This window comes from Passer montanus, unplaced genomic scaffold (assembly GCF_014805655.1).
Source record: "Passer montanus isolate IOZ18808 unplaced genomic scaffold, ASM1480565v1 scaffold17, whole genome shotgun sequence".
NCBI lineage: Eukaryota > Metazoa > Chordata > Aves > Passeriformes > Passeridae > Passer > Passer montanus.
The window spans coordinates 6468635-6495372 of NW_024364270.1; the positions used below are offsets into that span (position 1 = coordinate 6468635).

The following is a 26738-nucleotide window of genomic DNA, read 5'->3' on the forward strand; positions in this document are numbered from 1 at the left end:
ATGGAATGTGCAGCAGAATATTCATTATCATGTTCCTGAAGATGAGTTTTTTACTCAGGCAAATATTGTCAAGAGAATTGTGGATGGGTCCTGAGTATGCCTAGATTACAGAAAGTATTATTTTAATGGTAAACATTTAGGATTTTTTTCATGCTGAGTAATAGGCATATGTTAATTAGTATTTTTCATAAAGCTTCAAGCAAGATAAACTAATTATGTGTATGTGACATATAATATATTAGAAAACTTTAGAGTGACCAAAATCTCTACTTTTGCTTACAGTGTTCCATTCTCATCCTGTTGTTCCAGTGAGCAATATTACTGTTCTTAGAGAAGACCTCATAAAATTGAAATTTTTCTTCCATAAATTTCATAATGCACATAGGAGGTACACGCCCAGGTTTTATTTACCCTGTGCAACATAGTGGCACAGTTTTCTGCATATCCATACAAAGAGTTCTAAATTTTTATACATATTTAATGATGTTTTGAAGTCTCAAAACATTCATTTAGGTAAAAAAACATTTATTTTTAAAAGCTGTTATTTTCTTATGTTTTAAGTACTAAGAAATAATATTTTCTTTATTAATCTCAATCATTTTTACCATAGAACCTGCTGGGATATGTGGTCTGATATTAAAAATGGTAAATACTTCCTCCGCAACTGTAATGTGGAATCCAACCAAGACTAACTTCACTTCTTATAAAGCATCTTTATCCAACAACACCTTCATTAAAAAGTTCAGAATTCCAGGAACAGTGACTGACTTCAGTGTTACAGACCTGATGGCTGGGAGCATTTACAATTTCACACTGAAAAGACTAAAAGGAAATATTGAAGGAGTTTCTGCTTTCCTTGAATTTATAACAGGTCTGTATGGTTTCCTGCTTCCTCTGCCAGTGAATGGTAGCTGTCTTTACCAGTGTATGCTTATCAGTGTGCATCTCACTCAAAATTTCAAGAGATCTTAGGTGTAGTAGTTTGCTGTTGTTGTGGGCATTACTTACTAGGTATATTACTTATACCCTTTTCAACCTGCATATAGTGATACCTGTCAGAAACATAATGTCTTTAGCTGTGCTGCCTTTTTTTTTTTACCATTTTTAGTATTTCAGATCTTATCCTGCAGAGATACACACAAGCTGAATTTTACCTTACAAATATTTCAGTAGGTTTTTTTCTTACAGTGAGTGAAGTTAAACAGGTATATAAATGTTTGTAGAATTAAGGCTTTAAATAGTAAACTACACTCAGAAATTTATTGTGGGTCTGTACAAAAGGACCTCTATAACTATAAAAGGACCATTTTTAGTATTTCAGATCTTATCCTGCAGAGATACACACAAGCTGAATTTTACCTTACAAATATTTCAGTAGGTTATTTTCTTACAGTGAGTGAAGTTAAACAGGTATAGAAATGTTTGTAGAATTAAGGCTTTAAATAGTAAACTACACTCAGAAATTTATTGTGGGTCTGTACAAAAGGACCTCTACAACTATAAAATCCAGCTTTAATGGAAGTTGAGAAACATGCAAATAATAGGACTGATGAGAGCAGTAGGACTCAAAACTTATTAGAGTATACTAAAAGAAAGAACCTATACTCTCAATTAAACTTGCACAACTCCACATACATTATTAATATTTTTTATTCTGTTAGTGTTAAAATAAAACCATGAGTTAAAAAACCATACATATAAGACAAATACAGATGGAATGTAAAATCTAAAGTTAGTGTTTGGATATATCAATATTTCAGATTATTTGATGCCAGAACTGGAGTTATCTGTTTGAAAAAATTATGCAACTTTGCATAGTCTGTGTAAAGGGTTCATCAAAGATATAGAATCTTAGCAGATTTACAGCAAATAAGAAAGGAATGGAAATCTTTCAGAATTGAAGCCATACATTATTCAGGCTGCACAGTGTGATACTTGTGTATAAACTTCCAGAAGGTTTGGGCTGAATTCAGAAGAACCGTGTCAGAATGGTCAGAAAGGCAGACAGAGGACTGAGTGCAAGGGTGATTCTGAAATGAGGCAAAGCACATCATTGACTGGGCTTGTTCAGAGAGATGAGCATGGGGAAAGCTGATAGCTGTACGTGAATTCCAAAGTAGAAAGAAAACAGATGAACATGGCCAGAGATTGTAGGGGTGAACAAATTATACAGTCTTATATGTAGATAACATTTTAGTGACCTCTTGAAAGATTTAAAATCTTCATTTTTCATTCATTATTCATTATTAGGCTTAGAGTGAATAATGTGCTAAATTTAAATACACTAATTTAAAGTTGCATTTAAAAGCAGAAGAAAATGGGATGTTGTGACGTGAGCAGGTGGATGTTTGACTCTAAGAAAAGGAGTAGACTACTCAGATTTTGGGATCTTAACTGCCTAGAGTTCATGGAATTGCTGGGATTCCAAATACATGAAATGTATAAAAGTTAGCAACCCTGTGGCAAACAGCAGGACAAACACTAGCTATATCTTGAATTTCAGCTGTAGCATTAGTTATGTCAGCAGTGCTAACTTTAGTGCTAACTTTAAGGCTGAGGACAGCAGAAACCCCAGGACTGTGCAGAGATTTTGTTGTTAAGTGAGCACTGTGCAGAGACACTTGAGCTTGCTCTCTGTGAACGGGCATCCCAGCACAGTTGGGAGGCCATCAACCAAATCCCAGAGGTTGTGTAGCAATTGTAGGACCACATGCTGCCATATCCAGACTAATCCTTTGCATAGCAAGTAAACTCTTCTTGGATGCTATTCTATTCAGTTGTAACTACTAATATATTTTAAATTGAGTTTCTTAAGAGAATGTCTTTTATTCCACAATTCTTTTTCAGAACCTGCAAAGCCAGAAGGTCTTAAATTCTTCAATGTTTCATCATATTATTTTTCACTGTATTGGAGACTACCGTATGGACTTGTAGACAGATTTCATGTGGCTCTTGTTCCTGATCATGCTTCTGTTGTTATCCTAGATCTTGGAGTTAGGGAGTATCAAGTAAGTGCTTTTATTACAGGACTTGCAGGGCTGGCTTTTCCTTAAGCGCTGTGCTGATGAGCAATTCAAGCTTTCCTCCTTAGCTGTTTAATGCATATATGAATGTGAAAGTATTAATGAAAAATTGGTGGGATGGGAGCAAATTTCACACCCACTGTTTGCTGCCTAACAACAGGTAGTGAAATTACTGGTTTTTTAAAGTCTACTAGAAGGACTCAGACCGTCATCCAAGGATTCATGAATAGTTTAACAAGAGAAGGGCAGAGCTATTGAGTAGTACAGACTCATTAATTGTGTACTTGCCAGGAAGATCTGTGCTTAAATCATTAATGCAGGCAACATTTCACTGCTAAGCCATCAAAAAGATATAGGAGCACTTTTTGATCCTGCTGTCTGGAACATATAATATTAACAGAAATAATGGTTGTTCTGGATGTTTTGCTGTTGTTTTTCATTGGAACTGCAAAGACACAGGTATTTTATATAATTTCTTGCTAAAAAAGTTAATAATTATGTTTACTGAAAAGGACAGGTTAGTTTAAGGGTCAAAAACCTGGTTTTCAAGTTGCCTTGTTCATTCTTTCAAAAAGGAATTTTATAATGCTTCATATTTAATTTGATAATGATAATACAGAAAAACTTCTGTAGATACTTTGATAGGAGACTCTGGGATAAAATTAATAGTTAATTTTTTGTTCTTCAATATTGAATATTGCACACACCTTATGAAGGGTGATTGATGGCAAAATACTATAGGTAACAGATGTAGAAAACTATTTTTAATTGCTCAAAATTGTCTGTGGTTTTTTGTGCTTTGTTTTGTAGGGGTATTTTCTGTTTGTTTGTTTTGGGGTTTTTTTGAGGGTAGAGGGGTTAATTTTTGTGATTCTTTATGAAAGGCTTAAATTAGATAATGTTCTGTTTCAGGCTGATTTTTCCAATACTATTCCTGGAACAACATACAATGTTACAGTTTCTTCAGTTTCTTCTTCAGTCTATAGTTCACCTGCAAGTAGAACTGTGACAACAAATGTGACAAGTGAGTTAAAAATGACTGATGAAATTTTGTTCATTTTTTAAACCATGCTTTCTTATGTTTATTATGTGCATGGTAATGTCCAAGAAATTATAATCAATTTTGAACAGTCTTTAAAATTTTTCATTTTCTTTTACTATTTAAAAATATACTGAATCAGAAGTGTTCTATGAGAGCTTAAGAGTTTACAAGCTTTTGAAAAATTTGCTATTGTGTCATGTAATAATATCCAGACTCTGATTTATACCTATAGTGGTACATAAAGAAATGTTCAGAGCAATTTCTAACAAAATGTAGCCAAAGTAGATGTGCTTTTTGAGAAAGTAAAATTTAATTGAGTGCTAGAATATGTCAGATGTCAAATTGACATTAAACTCTATTTTTTAACAAAGTTCTAGACCAATACATTTTTTACATTCTTACAGAAGAATGTTTCTGGTGTTCCAAAATTAACATAATAATTTCTAACAGGACTTTAGCAAGAAAAAAAGATTTTTATTCAGAAGTGCATCAGTTTTCAGTAGTTTTATGAGGTTATGCTGGCAGATAATTTAATTTCTCTGTAGAATCTGTGAATGTGTCCCACTCTCATGAATCTTAATTAAAAATTGGTTTACATGGGTGTGTGCTTGTGCGTGAGTATATGTGTGTGTGTGTGTGCATATATATAATTTTTTAAATTTTTTTTTTTTTTAGATCCTGGGCCACCTGTGTTCCTTGCAGGTGAAAGAGTGGGTTCTGCTGGGATTCTGCTGTCATGGAACACACCACTCTATCCAAATGGGAGAATTCTATCCTATGTTGTTAAATATAAAGAAGTCTGCCCGTGGATGCAAACAGCTTATACGCAGGTCACAACAAAACCAGACAGTTTGGAAGTTCTTCTCACCAGTCTTAACCCTGGAACAACTTATGAAATTATGGTAAAAGCTTTACAGACACCTTTTAGTATTTTGAATTCTGATTTTTTGGTAAATTATGAGTTTATAGTAGATTCCTGTAGAGTTTTCTGAGGGATCATGCTATTTACTGTTGCCATATAACAAAATACATTAGCCAGATTTTTGTTTAGTTGAGTTTGAGTAGTGTTTTTAAAATCTACTTAAAAACGTCTCAGTCAAACCTGCACTGAAATGTACCTTCTTCTGCTGACATTCAAATTAACATATGGTAATATGTGGTAAAACATAAAAAGCAAAGGGTAGAATTTTTGGAGACATCGAAATCCTTCTTTATCTTAATTGAGATTTAATCTTTAAAACTACTGATGTGCTTTGCATGTTACATGTAGATGACCAAATCAGCTCAGCCAGATCCAAAAAAACATATCTTCCATATAGGGAACTTGTTTGCACTGAGATTAGGCACCCCTGATCCATCCCTGAACTGTTCAACGATAGATGACTTCAGCCGGGCAGAACTTGTTTGCACTGAGATTAGGCACTCCTAATCCCCGAACTGTTCAACGATAGATGACTTCAGCCGGGCAGATATTAATTGCTTCTCTCTTGGCAGTATTTGCCAAGCAATTCTTTGCCTGCTTTACACTTTCATAAGAGCCTTGAAGAGGCTCCTCTTTTCAATACCAAGAATTAAATGAAACTATGAGTTGATTTGCTTCATTCCATTCTGTTGCCTTGAAGAGCACATATGAGGTAGGAGTTTCCATGTCTGTCTTAATACTAGTTTTGTTTCTGACCTCTTTCTACAATACCTACCTTGAGATAAGGTAATAAAAGCAATGTTTAGGTGAGGACATAGCTTAAGATTTATACGCTGTAATTTAAATACTGTCAAACTTTCAACCCCCTGAAGATCTCCAGTCAATTTCCTCAGCTATTGCAATATAACCGTAGAGTTTATCAATGCCTATGGATGTTTCAAGTCATTGTCCCTGTGAAGCATAAGTAGCTAGGGTTGGCTGTGGTCATGAGGTGTGCATGTGTTTGTGTGGCTTAAGAAGGAGACAGTCAGTGACACAGGTTCTTGTCATCCTAGATTAAGTCTTTGATGCTGCCTTATATTCCTTCACTGTGCTTGTCTGTTGTAGCTTTGTCCTTTTGTTTAATCTTTACAGTGTTTGAAAAGTGCACTGTTCAGTGCCAAGAAGTGATTAAAACAAGTTTCCTTTTCTGGCCTAAGGCTTTCTGTTTTCTTTTGCCCTTTGCTACTCCCTGTGTGCTGTCTGTCACTTCTACAGTGATCACACTCAGTTTTTGCACACCTACTGCTTCTCATCCTGCTTTGCCCACAGTCTGCACTGTCAGCTCCCTAAACCCCAGGCCCACAACCTTGTTGCTTTACATTGTCAGCTATAACCTAGCTGGAGAGCTTTTCACTTTGCTTCTTCTTTCCCACACCTCTCACCATCACTGTTGGAATTTTACTCATGTTTACCTTTTGTTGTCCTTTTTAATTATTTTCAAAAAAATAAGTTAGACTTCCTTCCTCTTTCTTTGTAAGTACTGGATGCCACGACTCATCACTGAGTTGAATTGTCACCAAACCCTATACTGCAGAGCAAATGGCATTGTTGTTTTTTTTCATCTCCATAAGTTTTACCAAAGTTTTGATATATTGCTCTTCTGTGGGAAGACTCGTCCATGATTGTGAGCATTGAAGCATTTCCATCATAAATTGCATCTACTCTCTCCTTGACCTATTGGCTTTTTGCAAGGAGACATGCTTTCCTTGGGGCTCTGCTTTGTGGAAGGTTGACCTGTTCTTGCTAGCCTACAGGAGAGAGAGAAATAAAAGACAGCTTATTCTCCTTTTTGCCCTTTTAAGTTATAGTAAGTAAAATAGGAATGCAGAATCTGGTTTAAGTGTATTGTAGTAAGAAAAATGAGTGTTACTGATGTTATTCTTGCTGTTGATTTTTGCATAAAATAGGGATCCTCTTTTCATGTGTGGATATTTACATGTGGTTTTCTCAATTTCTTACACTGTTACATACTTTTTCCCTTTTATTTTTTTTGCATCTAAACATTGAGTATAAATTATAGAACACAACTGTAAAGGACATGTTCATCTGTATATTTATAGTTTAAAAGGTGTATCTCTATGTACCCTCAGGATTTTCATATTCCCTGAAACTGTATATACTGTAGATTTTCTAATGTGGATCCTTTCTTTTTTTCCCTGTAGGTTGCTGCTGAGAACAGTGCTGGTATTGGAGTGTTTAGTGATCCTTTCCTTTTCCAGACTGCAGAAAGTGGTAAATTTAATAAAGCTGTTGATTATTTTGATTAAATTTGCTCTAATTTGTTCAAATAAATTTCCATCATAAATTTCATACTTGAACAAATTCCAATGCACTTAGAACAAAATCCTCATTCTTATTCTGTCACTCAGTGACAAAAGTTCATTTTGTTGTATTTGCTAACAATGGCATTTAGGGTGTGCCCATAGGGGTGTTGTACACAAAGTCTGTTTTTCTTGGAGTCTCCCTATGCCACTTTCTAGGTAGGCAGCTTCCAGAAAGCAAGGTCATAGCGGAGCAGAGCTACCTATCCAGTGGATCCCTCTGCTGTTTCCTGCAACAGTTCTAGGAGACAGACTTTGTTGTGGGATCATCTCTGCCATTGTCTGCTAAATCAATCTGTATTTTTTTAGTGATGGGTTCTAAGAAATTCAGGACAGAATGTGTTTTATTAAATTTTTATTAATTGATTCTGAAGGTAAAAAAAAATCTGAAATGAAAATTTGATTTGGTGGTTTTGAAGATTAAAACATATAGCCTGAGTTTGCACAATTTTTACTAATTTTGTGTTTGTGATCTCACTCGTGCTCCAGGAGCAGTTGTGTCTTGGCTGACGAGCTCACACCAGTGCATTTGTGAACCAGTCTCAATGGAATACAGAGCTTGTGCTGCCAAGGCAGTGACTGCCCATCTGTGTTTAGGCTTCTTTCTCTTTCTGTGCAGACTGCAGAGTGAGATATCATAATTAATGCCAGAAATCATCACTCTGGACAAATAATGCAATTACTTACGAACCCAATATAGGGAGGAGTAGTAAACTTGCCACATGGATGTATGTGAGATCATTATTCTTCACTATTTGTGCATTAGTGCTGGTAAAAGACTCTATTTCTGTGTTTTATTATTTGCTCATGTTTGACAGAGGACAGCACTGGCATTTCTCTATATGAAAACATAAGCTTTTTACTTTGGAAACATTTCTGTCTAAATTTTTATTAAACCTAAAATACCTTACTATAAATGTAATTGGAGGGTTTCTTCAAATTATAGTGAGTTATATGTAATCGGTATAACATACTTTTACATTCTCAACTGTTTTTTTTGTTCTAATTCTTGCTTTGATGGCTAAGGAAAGCCAAACATCTTAATCAGCATAAAGATGGGAAATTTAAAGTGAGAAAGTTAGCCAGAAGATAAAATTATTTAAATATAAAGGTTGTGTTTTGGGAGGAGGGGAAAAGAGTTGAAAGATGTGGGAGAGATTTAGCAGGACTGAAAGCACTAAATATGAGGCTTGGAGGAGCTCTCTCAATTCACCTGTGGAAGGTCTGTAATTGTGGAATGCCTTTTTTAAAAAAGAGTGTGAAAAGCCTTTTCTCCTTAGTACTAAGACAGCTATTGCAGAACCTGCTGCTGACTCTGCCACGTGTAAGCAGCACTAAGACAGGGCCACAGGGCTCTAATTCCCAGGAGAGTTCGGCATGCAAAATAGCATGTAAAATCTGATTTCAATGCTGCATCTCAGTCCTTTGTGCTGTGATAAATACTGATGCTCTGACAAAAGGCCACAGAAACTGTCATGGATACAAAGAGCAGCATTTATGCAGTAATAGTGAATATTGCAATTTAATTGAGTTACTAAAAGCTATGTGCGGCAGAAAAGATGACACAGGTAAAATGAAATAAAACACAGCGTTATCAAGTGCTCTTAACCAGAAAAAAAATAAAAGGGCAAATTTCTTCTGCTTCTGGAACAATAGATTGCTTTCTTCTAAGAATATTTCTAAGTTGACCAATCCAATTACTTCATATATTATGAGATTAAAATAATTATATTTCTCACTTAAACCAGATTGAAAAATAGCTGGTTGTATATCAACTATATTACATGTGTTTATGAATGTTTTTTATGTGTTTGCTTCAGAATTTGGAAACTAGAAATGGCATTAGAAAAAAGAAGAATTTGCTGGTTTTCAGTGCTGAGAAGAAAAGTTTATCTCACTGCTTTTGTTTGTTTTGTTTTCAAGCTCCAGGTAAAGTAGTGAATCTCACAGTTGAAGCCTTAAATTCTTCAGCTGTAAATCTGATCTGGTTTCTCCCTCGGCAACCAAATGGAAAGATAACTAGTTTCAAGATTAGTGTGAAACATGCAAGAAGTGGAATTGTAGTGAAAGATGTCTTGGTTAAAGTAGAGGACCTTCTGTCTGGGAGGTTACCAGAATGTAATGTAAGTGCTATAAACCTTTTAAATCAGAAATAGAGTCAACCCCAGAATACAGTTTTACTTTTAAAATTTGAGACATAAAAATGTGGAGATTTGCTTTTCAGAAAGATTTCAAAACCTTACAGACTTCGTCCCAAGACAGGATAAAATGAATGAAGAAAAGCCTTTCTGTTCAAAGTAATTTGAATGGAATTCTTTTGATTGAAAAGTTCTGTTTAATCAAAGTAAAAATGTTATGAAAGGTTAAGTTTGTCATCCTTTTAACACAAAATTATGAAATAGAAAATTCCTGGGTTTTCAGCTTTCAATTTTTTTACTTTTTATTTTACACACTATTCAATTAGAAAAAAACCAAGAACTTACACGGATTTTTTTGGTCAGTGAAGACATATAGTATTGTTAATATCTTATTTTCTATATAGTCTGGTATTTTTGATATAGTATGATACAGTATGGTTTTTTTTTATTTTAGAAGTATGCTTTATTCTGTGTGGCACATTTCAATATTTTTTAAATACTTCTCATATCAAAATAAAACATGAACATGATTAGCAGAGTAATTTTCAAAAATATGGTTGCAGTCTGAATTGTTCTTTTGATTGAATATAAGCATTGTATCCTTTTGAATTTCTTTAAGAAAATTCTCTCTTCTAGAATTTTTTTTTCTTTTTTACTTTGGGCACAATTTTGCAATTACTAAAACATCAAAATGTCAGTGAAAGATGCTTCAAAAGAAAAAAAAACTTTTTTTCTTTGACCATTTTTTCCTGATTTCTTACACTTAGTGCTTTAATGAAAAGTACAGTTTTAAATTACATAAATTATAATAAATTTGGTTTCAGGTTTGATTTGAAAGATCGTTTTAGGCATTGCAAAGTTGTCTGACACCAGGCTGGTTTAATTCAGCACTGAGAAGGCAGGCTGCCACCCATGGAACATAAGTATTGGGCACCACGATGCCTAGCAATTTTTCAGAGTTGTCTCCTGACACGACGAATTAAGAAACTCCTGTCTGGTTTTATCCATGATATGTGGAAATATGTATGTTATCCATGTGTATGCACTACACACATACAACATATATGTGATGCAAAAGGATCTTGACAGGGAATGTTTTTTCAAGAGACAGACTGAATGCTGAAAATTAAAACTAGGAATAATTAAATGAATCCTAGAGAGATGCTTCTGTTCAGTCAGATTTGAGATCTTCTTGAATAAGGCAGGAAATTATAACACTGTTACTAACAGCAGGATGCATTAGCACAGTCTGCCTAAATTTGGAAACTGAAGTACAAAAAGGAGAACCAGTTTAGGGTAATTATTTTCAAGGTGATCAGCCTTTATAATCTACATTTATTTACAATTATTGGTTATAGATGCACCTTATTATGTTTCTTATTTTTACTTATAGGATAAGAGTGAATCTTTTTTGTGGAGTACTACCACTCCTTCAACTACTTTTGGGAAATCCACGAGTCTTTCAGGGACTACAGTGACACCAAGTACAGAGGCAGCAAGTCAGATGAGCTCTGTTTGGAGTGAACCGATCAGCTTTGTTGTAACTCACCTCAGGCCATACACCACCTATCTTTTTGAAGTCTCTGCAGTTACCACTGAAGCAGGCTACATTGACAGTGCAATTGTTCGGACACCAGAATCAGGTATGTTAAATACATACTGCTTTAAAATGGCAATAAAGTTCTCAGATTTATGTGCAAAACTTCAAAATACAGGTTTGATTTTCTGCTGCAAGATACTTCTGTCCTAATCTGTCCTTATCTGTATCATGGTTTTGTATTTTCATGATTACTTAATTTTACCTGATGGAATCAATTGAAAATGTACATATATTTATGTATCTAATAATGTACAGTGAATGAGAGTTCACTTGTTGTTGGGAGACAAAGATACCAAAATTATGCTCAGGACAGATCAAATTTTATGAAAAACTGATAATTTATTAACTGCAAATAATAGAATAATGATAGAAGAATTGAAAATAACGATGAAGGGTCCTGAAGGGACAGGCATAACATTGCAAAAGTTTGTGTTTTGTGTACGCAGAAATGCACTTTAAGTTTCTTTGCCTTTGTTGAGAAATAAGAAATAATGAAGAAAACTGCCATACTTATGTTGCCAATGTGCACCTATTGCAGAAAGTTTCTCAGTACTGAAAAAAATCTTTAAGCACCAGATGAAGTTGATTTTTGATTACTTGCAATGCACTGAGAAGCTGGAATTGGAAGCAATGGTCCATGAACAGCACCTTTATAATGGCTTAGGTGGTGGAAACACTGTTAATAGAGCTATACAAAAAAGGCATTCCAGAGGAATGTTATTCTGGCTTTCTGTTTGCTAGTACATCAAGTACATCATTCTTTTGCTTGATGTGGTTTGATGTTACTTGGCTCCCTTTCATACATACAAAACAGATAGCATGTTCAGATAAAAAGAAATTTTATTCCCTCCTAGAAATGTGCAGTTGAATTGCTTTGATAGAATTTCAACAGCCTTAGTTTGCTGCTCTGTCTAGGGTTAATGTAATTTTGGTCAGTTTCTTTTCTAATGATTTCAGTTTATTTCAGCTAATTTCCAGTTTATTTGTCACCTTTGTCTCCTAGAAGTTACTTCCATATTATCAACACTATTGCTACCTTCCCTGAGAATTACATTAAACCATAAATCAAGCAATTTTAATGATTTTACGCTTTTATGGCTTCTCTTCAGAATATTTCATGTTTATGTTTAAAATTAATTGTCTGTTACGGGGTTCTTGGACATCCTAATGTAAAGTATTTTATATTCAAAGACTTTTTCCAATATTGTTTAAGTTCCAGAAGACCCACCACAGAATTTAGCCAAGAGCAACATTACAGCAAAGTCTTTCTCAGTAATGTGGGACCCACCAACCATAATAACAGGGAAATTCAGTTACAGAGTTGAGCTGTATGGACCATCTGGTAAGTCAGAGTTGATGTTACCATTTATTTTGAATAATTTGTGATTATTTCCTTACACATTCTTCTGTGCCTGCCAATCAAAAATGAATAGTCAAAACCAGTGTTATAGATCCCTTTTTACTAATATATGTTTTAATGGTTTGTAGATTAATTTTAAGGGAAAAGTCAGTCCACCAAAAGGAAAAGTATAAAGTTAAATTCAGATTAGATATTCCTAGGAATGGAGAAAATAAACTTCTCTCAGTCTTTCAGGAGAAGATAGGTTAAGCTCAGCTGAATTGCTGTGCTTATATATCTAAATCTTTACTTTTTTCTCTTTCTGTTAAAGATTTCTGGAGAATTTTCATTCTCACACAGTATGCAATCAACTCTTTAAGTCTATTTTGATGTTTTTGAAATTTTTTGAGCTCAGACATATATAGATACAGAAATTACAGAACTGCCTGTAGTTAAGTAAGACATAAACTGTATTCTAATTTTTATGGAACCACACAGGAAAAGTAAGATGCATTTTTTTAAAATCTCTTGCTCTTAAAAATCTTATCTCTTTGAAGGGGCTTGTTTGGTTGGTTGGTTTGGTTAGTTTGTTTGGTTGGTTATTTTGTTGTTTTATTCCCTATATATTCAGTGTTATTCCACTGAAGTTGATTCTCAATTAGCTTTTCCCCCAAAAAAATTTGTCCTCTCATATGTTCATCATACTAGAAAGTAGCCATGGAGTGTTTCTCTTTTAGACCTAAAATCTCCTTGTTTTTAATTCCAGGTCATGTTCTAGATAACAGTACAAGAGACCTCAAGTTTGTGTTTAGTAACCTTGTGCCGTTTACAACGTACGACGTGTTCGTCAGTGCTGAGACAAGCGCTGGGGTGGGGCCAAAGAGCAACCTCACAGTTTTCACTCCTGCAGATGGTAAGTAAACATAGAGAGGCAAAACAAATGGCTTGAACGAGACAAAGGGCTTCAGTTTTCCCTTCAGGGCCTTTAAGGTACTTTGCAAAGGAGAGAATGGATGTAAGAGCACTGCAAGAGAGGAAAAGATTACAAAAAAAACTAAAGAAAATAAATCCGCTAAATATTATTATGTCATTTATTTATTTGTTTTTGTCAAGTTCATACTCTCTCAGTGCATTTATCCGCTATCAAAGGCCTTCACAGATTGTGAAACTAATGTAGTGTCTTTCTAACAAAAGTAGTTAATTTCAGGTATAGTAATTAAGCTGCAGGGCCCCCTCTGCCCCGTTAGATGGCAGCAAGAGGAAAAGAAATTGCAGTCCCGCTGGTTGAGCCCCCTCGTTCCTTACGAAACCTCCTCTCCTGTGACTCATCCTCCCAAATCCAAGGTCTGAGGGGAGCCGCCCTCAGCAGCGAGGCCGGCCCCACGCGGAGCGCCTGTCCGAGCACGGCCGAGGGGCTGCTGCTGCCTCAGCCCTCGCTTCTATGGAACTGTGGTCCCAAAAAGCCAGCTCACCAGGTTAGAGCCCTTGGCCGCATGGGAATGCAGCTTTATCTCACATATATGTGAGCTTGGGCGACATTCTTGGTCAGCATTTGAGGATGCAAGCAGGAAAAATTGAGAGTTGGTGTGTAATAGAGAAGCAGATTCAAGGTGGTTATTTCTCTCTGACGTTTATGCTGCACAAAACAAATTTAGAAAATCTCTGCCTCAGGGATTGCTGGCAATTTGTTGTCAAGGTGTAATGCTGGGAGGAAAACATATCTTTATGTACTTATTGTATTCTTTCCTGAATAATCTTCTTTAGGCAGCTCTCAGAGACAATTTCCAGAGATGACCTACCTGGGTATAGATACTCATCTTGTGTTGAAATGCACTGACAGAAGCCAAAGAGAATTCTAGTGGTTTTGGGGTACTTCTAGCATAACACAGAGCGTCTTATTTAAATGCCAAATCTAATCCTCCTTATACAAGTAATTTAAAAATTTTGTTTTATTGAAGTGTATTAGGGAAAAAAATTTCTTTTTGTATCAAATCTGAATATCATTCTATTGAATAGAATGTATTTTACCTCTGGTTGTCCTATGGAAATTACAATATAATTAAGACTGAAAGTTTAATGAAGAAATTATATAAATGATATAATTTCTATCTATTATATATATCTATATTTATATACACATATATGTAATATATATAATATAAATAAAATTATATAAAACTTTTGTAAAAGGGAAATTAACAAGATAATTAGTGCTAACCTTTTATTTTCAATTATGCTTAGAAGTCCATATAGGAAAATAGCAAAGATCTGCTTGATTCCAATCAAGTAGACCGCAGTAGAGTGATCCTGGTGTACATCTTCGTCTCTGACCATATTCATACATGTCTTATGTGTTTTAAAAAGTGTGCATATTTTTAGAGTTGTAACTTGTTTGCTAAGAAAACATGAGAAGTAAGTCTCTACGCTGCACAGGATCAACTCAAAAGATAAGGATGTGAAATTGGATTGTCTATTGTGCTTTGTACACAGTGCTGAAAAACCTTGTAATAATCACAAGTGTTTAATGAACTCAAATTTCTTCTTGAATATTCAGTCCCAGGTGCTGTATCAGATTTACAACTAGCAGAAGTGGAAGCCACATATATAAAAATTACTTGGAGGAAGCCACAACAACCAAATGGAATCATTACCCAGTACAGAGTTAAAGTACACGTGCAGGAAACACTCGTCACTCTGGAAAACACTATTCTTGGAGATAAAAATAAGGTATTCTTTTCCCTTTTTTAAAATATGGATTTTATTTCAGATTAAATTTGCTCTCTGCCTTATCTGACATTTATAGAATGAACCAGCTCCCACAGGTAAGTTGTCAATTTTTTTAAAAGCCATCTTCATCAGTTCACTCTCTTTCTCTGACTGGCTTTCAAAAAGATCCCAATAATGCTGTTTCCACAACATAAAAAATTAAATCATTCTAGTAAAATGATCCAGCTGCTGAAGGCAGGAAGCCCCAGCCCACAGTCCTTGAGTTCTTTGCAGCACAGGGTGGCCAGACTGTTAAGAGTAAAGAACTGGGTGCCTAGATTGATGCACAGCCACTCAGTCAAACCTCTAGAAGACATGGGTAAGAGCCCTGTGAATTCAGCAGGAGTGTCCAAAGGCTAGCTAAGTGTTTTACTAGCAAGGCAGACAGGCTTAGACTTTCTGCCTCCTTTTGTATCCTTAAATTCACTTGTGTGATGCTATATGCTTAGCTCCATGCTGTGGTTGCATACTAAGGATGTCTGTGCACATCTCTGGGATCATATCTCTGATGGGACTTATGCTGTCAATCAGTTGAGCTTCTGGATTTTGGGTGCTGATGTGCTTTACGTGCTTAGAGCAGCTCTGAGTATGCAGCACAGAACTGTAGACCCCTGGCAAACATTCAGCTCAGGATTGAATTCTTTCTGGGTAGGGCTTTTTGGGCTGAATTTTGAAAACAGGTGCCCAAAGTCTGCGTAATTCCTTATTTTTTCAGACACTGATGTCTTTCACTGGATCTGAATTGGAATCTAAGTTTTTGATGTAGGGCTCAAGGAAGGAGTTCACTTTCAAGTTGAATGATATACATTAAATAGAGCCCTGGAGTCAAATGTTAAATAAGGAGCAAGGGGGAAGAAATTAGGATAAGGATCCATTCATTAAACCAGGCAGGCATCCTTAGAAAAGGAAAGTATATAACTCTGTAATTAAAGATTGTATCATAGTCCAGACACAAAAAATTAAAGTAGTCTGCACAAAAATATTTTGGTGATGGAATTTCCTAATTTTTGAGTTCTTAGTGTAGTATCATTGCTGCTTTATTATAAGTTATTGAATGTAATTTTCTAATTAAAAACCAAAGCAAATCATAATCAACCTTGTTTTATCTAGAACCACACTGACCATTGGTTAGAGCAGCTACAGAGCTTGAACTGGCAGAACCACTGTGCTAATGGTACTCAAAAACCAATAGCAATAAAAAGTTGTTATCTTATATGTGGAAAATCCTCACAAGCAAAAAATATTTCCATGTGGCCTACTATGTTGCTAGAAAAGGCTGGTGAACATAAATCATACACAGTTTTTACCTCTTGGTACTTAGGTGAGATTGATGCTCTGTCTGTGCCTGTGGCTAATGTACCTTGCATTAAAGGAGTAAAAAAGGGCCTTTGCCCTTTCTCTGCCCAGAGTCCATAGGGAAAGGACTAATGTGCATTAGTTACATCACTGCAAAAACATGTCTTTCTGGCAATGAGGTGGGTCATATGTGTGAGTGGGGAGCGTTCCAGATGACAGCAGAACAATTCAGAGATACTCGAGTCCTGGATTTGGTCCCAGATTTTGAAGGGGCATGAAGATCTGGTACTAACACACCATTTTGTACCTGTGCTCTCACCTCTCTCTTTTTTCTGCTTTTGTTTCTCCTCTCTTTGTTGTTCTTGCTCCACTTATATCTGCTGCCATTCCTTTCCAACATTTTTTTCTTTGCATCTTCTGTCCTACGGGTTCCTATATCACTTTACCTCCTCTACACTCCCTTTTCACACATATACACCCTTATTTTTCTTTCCCTTTTATTTCATCAGCTTCTAGTTTTCTCCCTCTCCTCTTATTCCCTCTCAGAGTTCTAGTCAGCCTGCTAATCCTTTTCTTGAGGAACTGGAAGGGCCATCTGAAGTCCTCTTGTTTTCAATGCCTGCTGCCTTCTTTCAGGTTATAGTTAGTACAAATAAAATCTCCAAAGTTCAAATGTGTATCTATTCAATATAGCTCCAAAGATAGCTGTAAAATTAAAGGCCTTACTTTAAATTTGCCACATTAATATAAAATATGTATTTTAAGAAAAAATTTAAGAAATAAATTTGGTGGTGTTTGATTAAACAATAAGCAGAATAAAATGTTGTAGGCTACTGGCAGCTGAACATTTTTATGACAAAGCTTATATTTTTAAAATTATTGTAATGATCAATCATGTTTGTATGCCAACAGTTTCATAGTATCTATATGCATGCACAAACATACAAGCATCATTTCTACATTATATACAAATTTAATTATATAATTTAGTGATGACTAGGTTTGTGATTTCTTTTTATATTTCTGTTTTATAGTATCTGGTTGATTCATTGGAACGATATGCAATAAATGAAAATATCAAACCTTCTTCTCCCCCTTGGAATTCAATGGAAGCAGACAATGATTTATATGAAGGTTCAGCTGAAATGTTTTCCAGCATTCAGACAGCTTCCCCGGTAATATTTACAAGTGTATCTGGTGATAATTTGCCTGATATAAATGGAGCTACAGGACTACATTCTGCTTTGGGTAAGAATTTTTAGGGTATTTTTCTACCTGCTTCTTTGTTTTGAAGGACCCCCATCACTGTCCCAGATATGATCTTTAGCACATGGTTCAAGCAAATTATAAATGGGTCATTTACTGGAGTCAGATTTTTTTACTACCAAATAACCTTCTGAAGCAAATGGGAATGCCACACAGGCAGGAACCAGCCCCTTGTCACCCAGCTGACCTTCTTCTAGTGAAAGGAGCACCCGAAAGCCATCAGCCAAGCTGCATAGACAATCAGTTATTACAGTTGCCAAAGCAGGTGTGATTGTCAGGGATTAACATATCTCCAAGCCCTTCAGAGACCTTGATTTTTCTAAGCCTTTTGACTAATAGGTTTTCAAATGTCAGTGAAGGTAAATAGGTCAAAAAGTTACAACTTTGCTGTATGGGTTACAAACAGGTGGAGATGACCCCATGACATGGTGATGTCATTAGTGAGTACACTTGTTCTGTATTATCAATGGACCACTGTTTCTTTACGAAGTATGGATATTTACAAATCATTAAGCAGCCCTCAGCTGACAGGCAGGGATTTCAAATATCACTCAAAAGTTTTACAGCATTTTGAATACTGGGGAGAAAATATAGGTTTTGTTTTTAAAAAAATTATTTAATTGTCACTGAATTAATCCATATGCATCAGCATCTAAAAACCAGAATTTAATCTTTTATTTTAAATGGCAGTGGATATTTTCTGTGCTAAGTTAATCCTGAAGAATCTTTGTCATACACAGGAAATGTACAGCATTTTAAATGTAAATCTTCTTTTTATGGACTCATTCAGTTTGAGGTATTGAGTTGCTAAAAGATGTCTGTGCTGCTGAAAATTTATTTCAGCCAGTGTCTGTTGTGATCTACCATCCTAGTATTGTTTTATAGGAGTTATTATAGTAGTTAAAGCTGTAGACAGCCACATTTTCAATGCCTTCATTTTAATTCCCTTCTCACTGAATTCTGAGCCTGATATTCAGGTATGTGAAGTGCTCACACCTTTTCATGTTGCATTGGTATAGTGAATGTTTTATAGCAGATGGTTTTGGCTAACACAGTTGGATTGTGGCTGTGTTTGAACTTTATTTTAAGTGCACTAAGCTCTCTTTGTAGGCATGCATGCCTTCATCATTCTACTGACACAACTCTTCTGGTAAAAATACCAGTGTGAAGGGATCTTGAAGGCAGCCTTTCCAAGTATTGGTCTAGCACCATTGGGAGGGAAAGGAAGATAGAATTAGTCTTTCTTGATTAAAAATATTTAAAACCCCTCTAAACCTCCATGAGTCTAGGAGCCATTGTTCTGAAATCACTGGAGAGACTACACCTTGTACAAAAGTACTCACAAAACCTCACAACTCTACTGGTTGCTCCTTCATTCTTTCACCTAGGCCAATCTATGTATTGTACACATGAAAAGGGACTCTTTAGGGAGTTAAGAGATTGAATGCAGACTTTTTTCTTTTTCTTTTTATAATTGACAGGTAAATTGATTCTTCAGGAATAAAATAGTTCCAGATTGCCATGCCAAAGTGAGTTTAGAATGCATAAGAAATAAAATTATTTTATGAGTAAGCAGCTATTTCTCTCTATTTACTCATAGATAATCAATATAACATCGATATTTTGGCTGAAGAAGTGTCATATGTTATAGAGGGCCTCACACCTTTCACAGATTACACAATTAGTGTGTCTGCTTTCACTGCTGTTGGAGAAGGACCACCATCAGTTCTTACAGTCAGGACAAGTGAACAAGGTAAATTGTAACTGGTATTACCAAAGTTGACATACATGACTTATTTCACTGAAAGTTTGAATTTTTTTACTAATTTATTGACTTACTGTATGTTTCTGTGTTTTTGTTTAAGTCCCAAGCTCAGTGCAAAATATATTTTACAAGAATATTAGCTCCTCCTCTGTCTTGCTATATTGGGATCCTCCAGCAAATCCCAATGGGAAAATAATTCATTATACTGTTTACGCTGTGGAACTGGATACAAAAAGAGCATTTCATGAAACAACTTCAAACAACAGTTTACTTATGACAGGTACAGTGTCATTTGAGTAAAAAAATTTAAACTTGCAAGTACATTTTACAAACTCATTTTTCCCAATTTTATATAATGTAGTAATTTGAAATATATATGGATCAAATCTCACACATTCACCCATGCCCACACACACACAAAAAATTGCATGTAAAAATCAGGTTGGGACACTACTCAGACTTGTCTACTGCAGAGGAATATGTAGGGTATGTGAGATGAGAGAAGAGGGCTGTTTAAGATAAACAGTAATTGTTGAAATGGTACAAGCAGGAATCTGTGAAATGGATTTCTCATTGGAATATTTGCCTCAGTCTCCTTTTTTCTTATAAGAAAAGATTGCTAAATTGTCAAGTTGTTTTCAGGTTTGAATTTTTTCCCAGTATTTTTCTGTGAAAAAAAATTAATAAAATTTTTAAAAACATTAATAAAAAATTTCTTATTTTAAGGTAACAGTTTTCATAGTAATTGAAGCAAACATATTCTTAATGGAGTTTCATTTAATCATTAATGCTAATCAGAATAATGCATACTGACTAAACCCTCATATTTGGATGTTCATATATGCATCCTTTGACATCCTTGACAAATTGTTTAAGCTATTTACAAGGTTGTAGCTGATCTACTTACCTCAAAGCCTGTTGATTTAACTGCATGCCTGTTTGACTGTCACCAAATAAATAGTATTGTACATATTCTTTTAGGGTGTATAAAGAACTCTCAGAACAGCATCCAGTAATGTAGTTTTATAAGTAGCTATGACAAAGGTCAACAGTCTTGTTTGTGAAGTTAAGAGTCAAGATTTTTTAAATTAATCTTTTCAGGTTTAAAAAAGTACACAAATTATAAAATGAGAGTCACAGCCTCTACTGCAGTTGGAGAAAGTGCTTTGTCTGAAGAGAACGATGTGTTTGTGCGCACCCCTGAGGACGGTAATACGTTGTTTGCAATGATGATTTATTTTCTTTACTGAAGTTTCTGTTTGTTCAAAAAGAAGATTAGCACATACAAAAAAGGTGAAACAAAGTGTATAGATAAAATCAACGTTGAAATTTTTAGTCTTCTATCAGTCAGTGACTTCATTCAGACCATTTTTAGGTAAGTGCTAAAAAAAAATAATGAAAGCTGTGTCATGACCTGCAACCAACTAATTTCAAATGTGATAGACAATGGAAGGAAAGCTTCAGAGTGAGTCTCCCTCTCTCAAAACAATATGTTCCTAGCACCCATCTAAATAATAATCTTTGTGACTCATTTTATCTTCTTTTTCTTTTTGTTATCATGTATAAATTAGGTTAGTTTTGAAGCATATGGACATTCCAACGATTCAGAAGTCATATTTCTATTTGTAGGAAAAGATGTTGATAAAATGAAGATTTTTAAATGCTGAATATAATAAGCAGTTGTTTTTGCATAGGTTTTATTAATTTTAAGACTGGCCAATAATTTTAATGTCAGGTATAATACTACATTACAAAGATTTTTGAATCTTCCTTTCTTGAAGGCAATTTCAACCCATGAATGCATTGGAGCAAGAGCTGGAATTTTCATTGGCTGCTGCAAAGAAAACATGGGAATTTGATTTGCAGAGCAGAGCCATGAATATTCGTGTTTTTTTGTTTGTATCAAGTTTGTATTTTCACTGGTTTCAGCAGTTATTTCCAGGTTTAGTGAAGTAATACAGAGCATGATTGCCCAATTGCTGTTTATCTCTCATTTTCAAATGTACTACAATACAAGAAAAATAATTGAGTGTAAATAAAGGAAAGAAATGGAGTACAGGATTAAAAATCATGGGTATTTATGAAGCTTAGGTGATTTGAATAACCACACAAAATATCAGATTGAATGGCGAAACTTAAAATAGTTGCTAATCTTTTTAAAAATTACATTCTTCTATGCTTTTAGTATTTTTGCAGAGGAAAAGCGTATCACTAGAGAAGAAAATTACTTATATAAGTATTTTTCTCTCTGAAAGCTTACAATCCCTTGCCTGTGAGTGTTAAAGAAATTTTTCATAGCAGAGTTTCTCTGTTCAGAGCCAACAGCCAACTGTTCATTCATTGATATAAGAGAAGTGCAAGGCTTGAGGAAACTAGTGAGAAACCCACTAAGAATTCTTGCCTCTTTTAAGGCTATCCATAATTGTTTATCTTCCACTTCTTGTTCTTTAGCTTTCCTGAAGTAATTCAGGCTGAGATTCAGGTGTCCTAATTTTAGCCAACCTAGAAACAGAAATTTGTTTGACTCTTGAAAGGACAGATGCCTCCAAATAAAAGATTCACTACAACTGTCTTAGATAACTTACATTAGGATGGAAGAAACTAGGCTGTTGCATTTAAATATTTTACCATGCCAGATAAATGGCAAAATACATTTACATTAAAAATTAAGCTTCTTCACATGGGAAATATTTATGTGGGTAGTCTTGTCATCCAGAGAGCAGTGATCTGTTACATTTAACACTTTCATTTGCTCAGAAATCAGGAACGAAAGTGATTTGTGGGACCTTTTAGGCCAAAAAAAAAAAAATTCATGATGAATTCTGAAATACCTGCAAATGGGTATTTGTACACAAACTGAATCCTATGATCCTGAGTAGGTAGTATATTTTTATCTTGATTTTACAGATGATTTCAGTAGTGAAGTAGTGAAGCCTTCAGAGGAATCAAAGTTGACATTCAGAGCTGATTTTATTCATAAGTGCAGCCCATTCACCTCTTCAACACTTCCATGACTTATTAGCTCACTGGAATCACATGAGCTCATACATTGCCAAGAGATTTAGCCACACACCACCCTGGAGCTGGACTTGCTTTGTGCATGACCTTCACACCAGAGTGTGCAAGATTTGCACAGGGTTCAATAAACGGAATTTAGTTACTGTGCATGCAGTCACTTTCTTGGTTCAATACTTGATTGAATGAAGTACTAAGGTTACTTACAAAGAAAGCAGTAAGAGGACATTAATCCAAGTTTAAATAACTGAACATGAGGAAGACAATAAGAGAATTTGAAGGATCAGTCTGCATGAGACAGGTAGAGAGAAAATTTTTTTTCTCTTAATAAGTGCAGTTTCAGATAGATTTAGAAGTAGATGAGAAAAGAAATTCCAGAAAAGCTAAAGTGTCATAAAGCAAAAAGATGCCTAGTTTTGTGGGTAGAAAAGAGACATATCAAAATTAACTAAGGTAAAAAGTGGTAAGGTTTTGAGAAGGAAAATGAGAAAATGCGTGTATCTCTTTTGGTACAGTTAGGATCCAATACCAGGATCCAACAGGTTTATGATCTCAGTTCTGTATTCAATTATTTGAAAAGGTTTTTTTCCTGATTTCTGTGTTGCAGAACCAGACTCCCCACCTCAAAACTTAGAATTAATAAATGTAACTGCAACAGAAATAAATCTGAGATGGTTACCACCTGAGCAGCCTAATGGTGTCATAACTCACTATGAAGTTCTGTACAGTGATTCCAATGATTTTTTAATCAAAAATGCCTCATCTACAAGTATATCACTAAGTGAAATGAAGCCATATACTCTCTACAACATCTCAGTAAGAGCATTCACCAGATTTGGCTATGGGAATCAGTCATCTTTTCCACTTCTGGTCAGAACTTCTGAAACTGGTGAGTACTTTTTAAAAAATGAATTTTTTTTACCAGATAACATTTAATGGCCAGGAGATAAGCTTCAACAATTCTAAAAGTATTTGCTTACTTTGCCAGGCAGTGAGTTTGAATCCCATTTTTCTCTTTTACATACAAAGCAAAAGAGCAAGGCCAGGTGCTGGGTAGGGGATGGGGAGCCAAGAGCCCAGGGGTCCCTGGGCCAGCTGAGCAGAGGCCTCGCTAGCCAGGACTTGTCCCACCACCCTGCTGCAAAGCCCACGGGGCAGGCAAGGTGTGGCAGCCAGGGCCAGACTGGAGGGCTAAACACCCCCTGCTGATGCAGCAGGTCTGAGGTCAAGGCAGGAAAGGAAGTTCACAAGTTGAGTGACAGTAACCAAGGCAGACAGAGCCCAGTGCCAGCAGGGCAGGCCTGCAGTGGGGCAGCCAAGCTGAGGCTGGCTGCTGTATCAGGCAGGGACTGGATGCAAGTCAGGAACTGGATCACTGGGACCATGGCCAAGCACAGCCATAACAGCAACGACACTGAATTGATTTCTGTAATTTTTTTTAAATTGCCTTGTTGGTACTGTGTGTGTCTAAGTGTTTTTGATCTTCAAATTCAGCCTCTTTTGAAATGTATTTAATTTAAAAAATAGAATACAAAGCCATATATTTACAATGTGTTTCATTGAAACTGGTTTATAAGAATTCTTTGCAAATCAATGAAATTGACTGGAATCTTCTATATTTTATCTTCTAGTTCCCGCTTCTGCACCAGAAAACATAACCTATAGGAACATCTCATCCATGGAAATTGAATTGTCATTTTTTCCCCCATCCATTCCCAATGGAATCATACAGACCTACACAATATATCTCATGAGGACTAATGGGACTGAGCAAAGAGTTATTAACACTACCCTTCTGACACTACGTATTACAGGCCAGTATATAATGATCTGGATCTTACGGAAACTGTGAGTTTTCCTGGGAAATGTGCAACAGACAGAGATATATTAGTTCATTGGTTAGACCTGATCCTTCTTGCCCTTACAGAAAATTTTTTGCTCCCTGTCCTGAGAAATAACTTGTGTCCTGTCATAATGTGGTGAAATGGCATTGAATGGTAGAGGCTAACATAAATCTCACTGTATTTTAGGTGTTTAAAGTACAAGGAACTTAAATGGATATCTTTGCAGACCTATCATTGTAACAAAGTAAACCCTCAAGTCAATTGCATATCTTTCTGATCTTATTCGGAATTATTTATCTATTTCCACTCATCTTTTTATCTTTTCCTAAGTTCTGTCATTATTGCTGAGGCATGGCACAACAACTAATGCTGGGAGCTCAGTACCTTCACTGCTACATTTTCAGAGTACAGTCAAGAACAAACGGCAAAGCATTCTAGCAATGTGAAGTATTAACTGGTAATTAGGGCTTTGCTCCTTTTGAAAAATATTTTGTATTCTAAGCTTTCCTAATGCTTATTTCAATCTATAATTACACAGATCAATGTGACAGGCTTATTCACCACTTCAAAAATACTTGCAGTCCATGAAAAAACTAATTTATTCCATTGATTTTTTTTATTAAATTATTCTTTTTTTGTTTAGATTTAAGTAAATATACAGAATATACTGCAGAAGTGTCTGCTAGTACCACAATGGGGGAGGGCGTTCGTAGTTCACCTCTGCATATATTAACTGATGAAGATGGTAAGTCAGAACAGAAGTTTCAGTTCATAATTTTCTATGTGCATTCTTAATTTACTCTTAAAATTCATGTCAGATTTTTTAAGTTTTGTGCAATTTTGTTGGCAGTTATATCTCTCCATTTCTATCTGTACCTATGTGTCTACACACAAACATATTTATCTATCTATCCATCTATCTACCAGTATATTTATCAGTACAAACTGTATGAAATGCTGCAATTGCTATGTGCGGACTTTTGATCTTACCAATATCTTATGAACCTGAAGTATCTTAATTATTTTAATCTAATACATGACATGGTAGAATTAAACATTGTATTTGGTTTTTCAGTCATATGAGAGCTGGGGAAAGAGAAAATGACAAAAAGGCAGTTTGGATGGTCCAGGGACATTTCTGTGGAGTTTCTTGTATTATTCTAAACAGATGCATGTACAGGTACACATAAATAGATATGAAATTATTAATATTATGAAAATGCCCAAAATCCATCATCTGTAGCACTGGACCTCCAAATTGAGCTGGGGCATGTGCAGGCTGAGGGTAGAACACAGTTGTTGCAACCCCTGGTAATTTTTACAGTAGGTCACAAGCCATCAGAGGAACCTTAAAATTATAGTTGTACTTTCAGTACACAATGTTGTAGTGGGGGTTATCATTGGTCACCTCTTGAGGTTCTGCAGGGGAATCCTGAAAAAGAATTCATAGTAAAAATCTTAGGTGCTGTAAGTCACATTTTGGAGAAGGCTGTGTCTCTTCCTCTCCTTTGTTTCAGGAGGAAATCTCTGGTAACCGATCTAAAGCGGCAATGACACAAGCAACTCAAGAGCTACTCCGTCAGTAAAAAAACTTTGCTCAAGAGTTATTTTGCTGTAACAAACTGAAAAGAGCTAGATTGGATAAATCAATTTTTTTAGCAGAGATTATTTTTATTTAGACCAATGTAGCTTTCTGTTCTTTAGCAAAAAAAAAGAAAAGAAAAAGAAAAAAATCCCTGAGTAAGAACTGTAGAATTAACTAGACATGTCAAAAAGATGACATTCACCATATGACAGATCTTTTATTGTATAGCCACTGAGGATAATATAACAAGTAAAACACAAAATACAGCTGTCAATTTTTTTTGCACCAGTAAATACACTCACAGAATGCAGTGAACCTTTGTTGATAAAAAATATAAAATAGTTTTTTCTATGATATAAGGAGTTACAAAACCTTTATGTCAACTTTCAAGATAGTGAAAGGAACAAGAAGTGAAAAACAACAATATTTATAATACACCACATGTTCCATATTCACAGGAACACAGTGTTCCAAGGTTCAGACCAAATGTTTCATAGATTTGCTAATAGTTCTGCTCATATTTTCAATTTTCATGCATGACTACAGCTATGACCTGAATTTTTAGTGCATGATGCTCTTTGGTTTAATTTGAGAAAAACAAATGTAATTGTAATATTACTTCATAGCGATGCATAGGTCCATGAATCAAGACACAGATAAAGATTCATTTCTCAATAACATGCTAATAATAAAGCAGTATAATTTATGTATACATTAGTTATTTGTCCTCAGAAAAATTAATAAGAACCTTAGAACAAAGTTAAATGTAGTCTA

At 35.2% G+C, this 26738-nt stretch overlaps 1 protein-coding gene across 4 annotated transcripts in view; it reads left to right on the forward strand.

Annotated features, from left to right (window-relative positions):
* Positions 1-26738, forward strand: part of PTPRQ (protein tyrosine phosphatase receptor type Q) — a 125851-nt gene that overhangs the window by 20410 nt on the left and 78703 nt on the right. For all 4 annotated transcript variants that reach the window (XM_039704215.1, XM_039704216.1, XM_039704218.1 and 1 more), the window contains 17 exons: positions 611-871; positions 2848-3008; positions 3936-4047; positions 4741-4967; positions 7192-7261; positions 9274-9473; positions 10882-11131; positions 12302-12430; positions 13194-13340; positions 14982-15154; positions 17524-17737; positions 19356-19508; positions 19621-19800; positions 20622-20729; positions 23143-23424; positions 24167-24349; positions 25023-25124. In XM_039704215.1, the coding sequence (XP_039560149.1) occupies positions 611-871; positions 2848-3008; positions 3936-4047; positions 4741-4967; positions 7192-7261; positions 9274-9473; positions 10882-11131; positions 12302-12430; positions 13194-13340; positions 14982-15154; positions 17524-17737; positions 19356-19508; positions 19621-19800; positions 20622-20729; positions 23143-23424; positions 24167-24349; positions 25023-25124 (2952 nt within the window). The remainder of the gene's footprint in view (positions 1-610; positions 872-2847; positions 3009-3935; positions 4048-4740; positions 4968-7191; positions 7262-9273; positions 9474-10881; positions 11132-12301; positions 12431-13193; positions 13341-14981; positions 15155-17523; positions 17738-19355; positions 19509-19620; positions 19801-20621; positions 20730-23142; positions 23425-24166; positions 24350-25022; positions 25125-26738) is intronic.